We start from the raw sequence: 7008 nt of genomic DNA on the forward strand, positions 1-7008 counted from the left end.
TCATGTCATGGCACCACATACTGTAGTGCATACGGCTTCCTGTTGCCTTCCACTCCCACAGGAAGTGAAACTGGGAGGCAATAACGGGCCCAGTTAAACTCTGATTTTGAGTTTTTGGGTCTGGGTGGGTGGTGGCCCATAGGTTGACTTGGACTACAGCGTTCGGACAACACTCTCAACCCGACAATGTGTTGCCCCTTTAATGACAGTATGTCCCAAAAATGTCCCAAAAATGACAGACCAGCAGGAGAAGAAGGCCTGTGCAATTATCTAGTGGGTGCACTGATTGTAAATTTATTAAGGAGTCTCATTCATACTAGATATCCAGCGACTAAAATGTGATGCCGTTGCACATGAGCAGACATCAATGCTTTTAGGGCCTGGATAGGCTTTATGGATGCTGTCATGAATGTCTCACTGACATTTTATAGGTTTGATTGGTAATTCTGGGATAGGAAATAGACTTGTTAATTGTTATGTCATTTTTGGGGTTGGAAATCATGGCACATTTGCTTTAGTAGAGTGTAATAATGCCAATACCAGTGCCCCTATGAATGACCCCATTCACTGGGTGTAAGAGAGGTGAGGGTGGCCCAGTCACGCAAAGAGAAACAAACAGAAGAATTTGATCCTGCTGTATCAATTTTCTACTATAATGTCTATGTTCATCAATTGAGTTACCATTTTGTTTGATCTGAAAATGGAAAATTTTTGGTCAACGCAATAAATAAATGTATAGGGAAGTACATAAATGGAGAGATGACACCGTATGAAAGAGATTCTGGAGAGTTAGAATGATGAAAACTTGTATGTCCCCGCTGGTCGAATATTACGGTGCGACGCATTGCAGAGGCCAACGCAACTCTACAGCGCAGAGAGAGCAGTGCAGCTTCAGTTGGACACATTACACTGCTTAGCATGCAATGTTTATTGGCCGCTCTGACTACGAACTTTGCTCTCTTTCTCATAATGCTGCTTTGTAATCTCGGTCGTACTTTTTTGAGCAATGCATTGTACAGGAATGACAACGTCTCCAGTCATATTTACCCCACTTTCAGTAAATCCCCTCTTTCCTGACGAACCTGCTGACATTTAAGTCGCACCAAAGATGACAATAATTTTGATAGTCTCATCTTTTAAAGCTTTAGTCATCGTGGGGCCTTTGGATGAAACCTCTGAACCCCAATCACTTGAATGGCCTTTCCTCACAATGAGAAGGCCAACTCATATTATATAGCAATATTGGGCTGTAGATATTTGTCAGACACCCATACAAACCATGTGAATATCAGAATAGCTCGTCAGACGCACAAGCAAGCAAAGCTTTAACCGTTATCTCTTTAGCTGCCGTCTCTCTATCCACACATTTCTCTATTTATTTATATATTGAGTTGAGCGGTTCTTGAGATTGCACAATACCATGTAACACGCATGTACTATAACTGCCGATGCACATTATGCATTTTTGAAAGCCATTTTCCCTCTTTCTGAGAATGCTTTCCACACAGCATGGCCTCATTTATTTTAAAACACAGAATTTTTGAAAGCTGTTCAATTGTATCTCAGATTGAGCGAAGAGTCATTTTCTCAGCAAGTGCATTGGCAACACTGAAGGAATTAGTGTTTTTTTAGGCTTATAATTGTATTTGAAAAACATCCTCCTAAAGTCATTTTCTTTTAGCATTTTCTGTCAGACACAATATTTTACCAGTGTGCACAAATTTTTGATTGAGCCAGTAGAGGTTGTGTACATGCTGAGAAAATCCTGCTCTAGAGCTCCTCCCTGTCTGTATTTAATGAGGAGGGAATATGGCTCCATAAGACGAGTCTGCCAAAGACATGCATGCTCAGCTGTCTGCCTGAGAGCTGCTGGTCGGCCTGCCTAACACTGGTAGTGAGCGGTTCACTATGTGCTGAGCTTATTACTGGCTATAATAAATCTACGGGAAGTCAAATTGGATTGCTAAGGAAGGTCTACAGTTTAGGGTGGTGGTGGTGGGAACTATTATACTTAAATTGATTTATATTTCATTGCTGTAGTGTTATTTTGTTTTACTTAGTGATGGGAAAGGGTCAGTAAGATTAAGAATATTGACTGTCTAAGGTTGGGGTGGTAAGAGTGGACACTTCATAGTGGTATGGCAAACACTTGTGATACATTTTTTACTGACATTTAAGCTTTATTAAATAAATACGTACAAACATACCCATCTATTTCCTCCAAATATTAAATCCTAATAAACTACATTTCTCACAACACTGTCAAATTCTCCAATTATTATTTCATGTTATTTTGAGATTTATATTTATTTCAGAAATATACGTAATGGTGAAATAATAGATTAAAAAAATGTAACAACCATTGGGATGAGTGAGTGTTTAATGTATCTATGTGTATGAGTGTCTGTCACCTTATGAAAAACGATATTAGGATTGAATATGTTGTAAAGTGTACAATAGCTCTAATAATTTACCGTACATGAACTCTTTTTTTTCATATAAGATTCATAGGAACTGTCATGCACATTTTCTACAACACTGTATTAGTGCCACACACTACATGTCAATGACATTCATATCATGTACAATATAACACAATGTACTATTCTAGCACGTATAAAACATAAAATAGTAGTCTGTGTTGTGGCTGTAATTATAAAATCACAAAATGCCCGTAAATAATTATGTATTTTGTACATTTTACATCGTAGTCATTTGATTCTTATAGATTTTTTAAATATTGGTATAATGAGTGTGTGTGTGTGTGTGTGTGTGTGTGAGAGAGAGATTGAGTATCCCTTTAGCACTTCTAGCTGCATGCTCCTACAGATCAAAGAGCATCTCAGAGTCACATCAGTGCTGCTCTAACTAGAAATGGACTCATGCAGCTCTCCCTCCTATTGATTTCCCACACTTCAGTATGTGTATCACAGCAGTGGGCGTTGCATATTTTTGACTACATTACATTAATTCACAATAGGATTGAACTACTGCTCTTATTAACGCCACCTGTAACAAAAGCTTGAACAATTCTTTAAAGTACTCAGTGTAACGCCATAACAGTATGTCGTGTCTTATCGAAGGGGTTTAAAGAGCTGCATTTGTTTCCTGGTTTTCATGTCATATCCTGTCTTCCCTGGTCTGGTCTAGGTGGTAGTCAACGCCTTGGTGGGTGCCATCCCTTCCATTATGAATGTGTTGCTGGTTTGCCTCATCTTTTGGCTGATTTTCAGTATCATGGGGGTCAACTTGTTTGCGGGCAAGTACTACTACTGTTTCAATCAAACATCAGAGGAATACTTTTCCGTCGACGTGGTCAACAACAAGACTCAGTGCGAGGCTCTCATGAAACAAAACTTTACCGAGGTCAGGTGGAAGAACGTCAAGATCAACTTTGACAATGTGGGAGCCGGCTACCTGGCCCTGCTGCAAGTGGTGAGAGTGTCACTCCTCCTCTCCTCTCTTTCTGACTCCAGTTCTTATTTCACGCTAACGTGGTTTCTTTTCTCATTTTCCGATGCACCTTTCTGTTTTCTTCCTTTTCATTCTGTGCTTCACCTGAGGGTCTGTCGTTGCTTCAAACTCCATTTGCTTTCACAGCACTCTGAAACTGTTGTTCGGTGTTTCTCCATTCCTTCATATACTTGTTTCTTTCCATGCACAAGCTGTACTACAGGACATGCATCAGTTTCGGTTTGAGTTTCTTTGATTTACAATTTACAATTTTGTGTTTTTACAATTTTATTTAGTAATGTCTCTCTTTTGAAAGGCCACATTCAAAGGTTGGATGGACATTATGTATGCGGCTGTGGATTCCAGAGAGGTATATTCATCGCTTCTTCAATAAATATTGTAATGCTTACTTCTCTCACTGTATGCCAGACTGTTAACACACAGGTCTTAAAGGAGGAGTTTGACATTCATAATCATATTTCCCGAAATGTGAAATTGTTTCTTAAAATTGGGTTAATAAGTCACACTAACTTCAACATTGTGCCTCCCTCCTAGGTGGAAGACCAGCCCAACTATGAAGTCAACATCTACATGTACATCTACTTTGTGGTTTTCATCATATTTGGGTCCTTCTTCACCCTCAACCTCTTCATCGGTGTGATCATTGACAACTTCAACCAGCAGAAGAAAAAGATACGACACATTCTGTCTTCTTAACCTTTATTTTGCTTTCGGAGTTTCAGTTTTAGTGTCAGAATGTGATTATAACGAAACATTTGTTCATCCCTTTACTTTGGAGGTCAGGATATATTCATGACAGAGGAACAGAAAAAGTACTACAATGCCATGAAAAAACTGGGGTCTAAAAAGCCACAAAAACCTATTCCTCGACCACAGGTATATATTTTTTTCTCTGGGTTACTTAATTTTTAGTTCAGATTATTCAATGTATGATGCTTTTGGTTGAAACCTCAGTAAATCTCAACTTCATCCCTCTTTGTGTCCTCTCTCTTTGTAGAACAAGGTCCAGGGCATGGTGTTTGACTTTGTTCAACAGCAGGTCTTTGACATCTCCATCATGATTCTCATCTGCCTCAACATGGTTACCATGATGGTTGAAACAGACGATCAGACAGACGAAACGGAGAACGTCCTCTACTGGGTCAACTTCATCTTTATTGTAGTCTTCACCACAGAGTTCTTGCTAAAGCTTTTTGCCCTTCGCCACTATTACTTCACCAATGGCTGGAATGTCTTTGACGTGGTGGTGGTCATTCTGTCTATTGTCGGTAAGTGAGGGAGGTGGATGACATGAAGCAATAAGGAAGGAACAACAAGGAATAACAAGTCTGTTGTTTTTTCTGATGATATTCTCTTTCTTTTTTCTGTCTATTTTCCTTTCTTTTCTCTCAGGCATGTTCCTGGCTGATATAATTGAGAAGTACTTTGTGTCACCAACCCTCTTCAGGGTGATCAGGTTGGCTCGTATAGGCCGTATCCTCCGTCTAATCAAAGGAGCTAAGGGCATCCGGACTTTACTTTTTGCTCTGATGATGTCACTGCCAGCCCTGTTCAACATTGGCCTGTTGCTCTTCCTGGTCATGTTCATCTTCTCCATCTTTGGCATGTCTAACTTTGGCTACGTAAAACATGGAGCTGGAATTGACGACTTGTACAACTTTGAGACCTTTGGCAACAGCATGATCATTCTGTTCATGATCACGACGTCAGCTGGATGGGACGGCTTGCTGCTGCCGATCCTCAACTACCCACCAGACTGTGATCCCACTTTGGAGAACCCTGGTACAAACGTGAAGGGCAACTGTGGTAACCCCTCAGTGGGAATCTTCTTTTTTGTCATGTATATCATAATTTCTTTCCTGATTGTGGTCAACATGTACATTGCCATCATCCTGGAGAACTTCAGCGTGGCCACAGAGGAAAGTGCTGATCCACTCAGTGAGGACGACTTTGAGACCTTCTACGAGATCTGGGAGAAGTTTGACCCCACTGCCTCTCAGTTCATTACTTTTACCAAGCTGTCTGACTTTGCAGACACACTGGAGCACCCACTTCGTGTGCCAAAGCCCAACACTATAGAACTAATTGCCATGGACCTGCCCATGGTGAGCGGCGATCGTATTCACTGCCTGGATATCCTGTTTGCCTTCACAAAGCGAGTGCTGGGTGACAGTGGTGAGTTGGACATGCTGAGACAACAGATGGAGGAGCGTTTTGTGCAAGCCAACCCCTCCAAGGTGTCGTATGAACCCATCACCACCACTCTTCGCCGCAAACAGGAGGATGTCTCTGCCAGAACTATCCAGAATGCCTACCGCATCCACCTCATCCGGCGCGGCATCATCTTCAGGCGTTACACTTTTACTAACAATAAATTTGAGAATGGCGGGAACAACCAAGAGAAGGAGAGCACGCCATCCACTGCCTCTCTGCCCTCCTACGACAGCGTGACCAAACCTGACAAGGAAAAGCAGGACGAAAAGAAGGACGAGTGGGCCAGGAAAGAGGACAAAAACCAAAAAGATGAGTGGGAATCCAAGTGTTAAGGTTCAGTGACTCTCAAAATCCAATAAAACAGAGGGAGATGAGACTCTGAGCCCAAACCCAACAAAATGTAGAAAAAGTGATCTTTTGCAAGTAAGAAAAAAAAAAAACATACAAAAAAAAAAATGTTTACAGACTCAATACTACTGAGGCAATGTGGTTTCTTATGTCGTAAAAGACAGCTGAACCAAACACAATCAGTTTACCACGGAACATTGCTGCATAATGACCAAGTTCATAGAAATGAGGAACAAGTACAAAGTGACTCACAGTGTGCTGGCCAGTGACACACATTTCTCTGGGGACCAACTGCCAAGGCACAGAAATCTCTGCTCGACGATCGAAGAATTGCAAAATCCCTGCCACCACCGAGTGTGGACCCCCGCAGCAAAGCTCCAATGCTACGGGACTGGATCATACAGATCCCACTAGAACTGTATTTGCAGTCTAAAGGAGGGTCTGTAGCACAGTTTACCATATTGATTAAGAAGAAAACAATAATCAACCAAGCAAGTTTTATCTAAAAAGGAAAACACTAGCTAGGAATGAAGGGGAAACCCAGAACCGGTGAAAAATATATTTGTTTGTTTGTTTGTGCTGAGTATACTTGCATCTTTATATTATTTGAGCAGTAAAAAAAGATAACATTCAATCCATGTCACTAGTCTTTTCATATCCTCTTTGTTATACTGTACTGACATTGTAATAGACACATTCTCCATGGGCTTTCACACTGACTGGGTAGTGGTCATTAGTCATTGCTTTGACTTGGGCTGAGGGAGACTTGCTCGGGCCGAGTTCCAGATAAATAATAATTATTGGGCTCGTTCAATGCATAGAAATGACTTGCATGAAGGCATGTTTTGATCAGGAACCACAAGACACTAATTCTCAGACCACTGCAGTGGCTTGACTAGTTTGAGGCTGTCCACTGTGGAATTAAGTACAATTGAAGATGAAGACTCTGGATAATGATTTATAGAACATTGG

At 41.0% G+C, this 7008-nt stretch overlaps 1 protein-coding gene across 6 annotated transcripts in view; it reads left to right on the plus strand.

The window, feature by feature from the left end:
• The window catches only part of scn8aa (sodium channel, voltage gated, type VIII, alpha subunit a), a 33758-nt gene extending 27738 nt beyond the window's left edge, over positions 1–6020 (plus strand). For all 6 annotated transcript variants that reach the window (XM_076095264.1, XM_076095266.1, XM_076095268.1 and 3 more), the window contains 6 exons: positions 3151–3435; positions 3770–3823; positions 4009–4146; positions 4246–4350; positions 4472–4742; positions 4867–6020. In XM_076095264.1, the coding sequence (XP_075951379.1) occupies positions 3151–3435; positions 3770–3823; positions 4009–4146; positions 4246–4350; positions 4472–4742; positions 4867–6020 (2007 nt within the window). The remainder of the gene's footprint in view (positions 1–3150; positions 3436–3769; positions 3824–4008; positions 4147–4245; positions 4351–4471; positions 4743–4866) is intronic.
• The last annotated feature ends 988 nt before the right edge of the window (positions 6021–7008 follow it).

This window comes from Anarhichas minor, unplaced genomic scaffold (assembly GCF_050575085.1).
Source record: "Anarhichas minor isolate MPS153535 unplaced genomic scaffold, ASM5057508v1 ptg000003l, whole genome shotgun sequence".
NCBI lineage: Eukaryota > Metazoa > Chordata > Actinopteri > Perciformes > Anarhichadidae > Anarhichas > Anarhichas minor.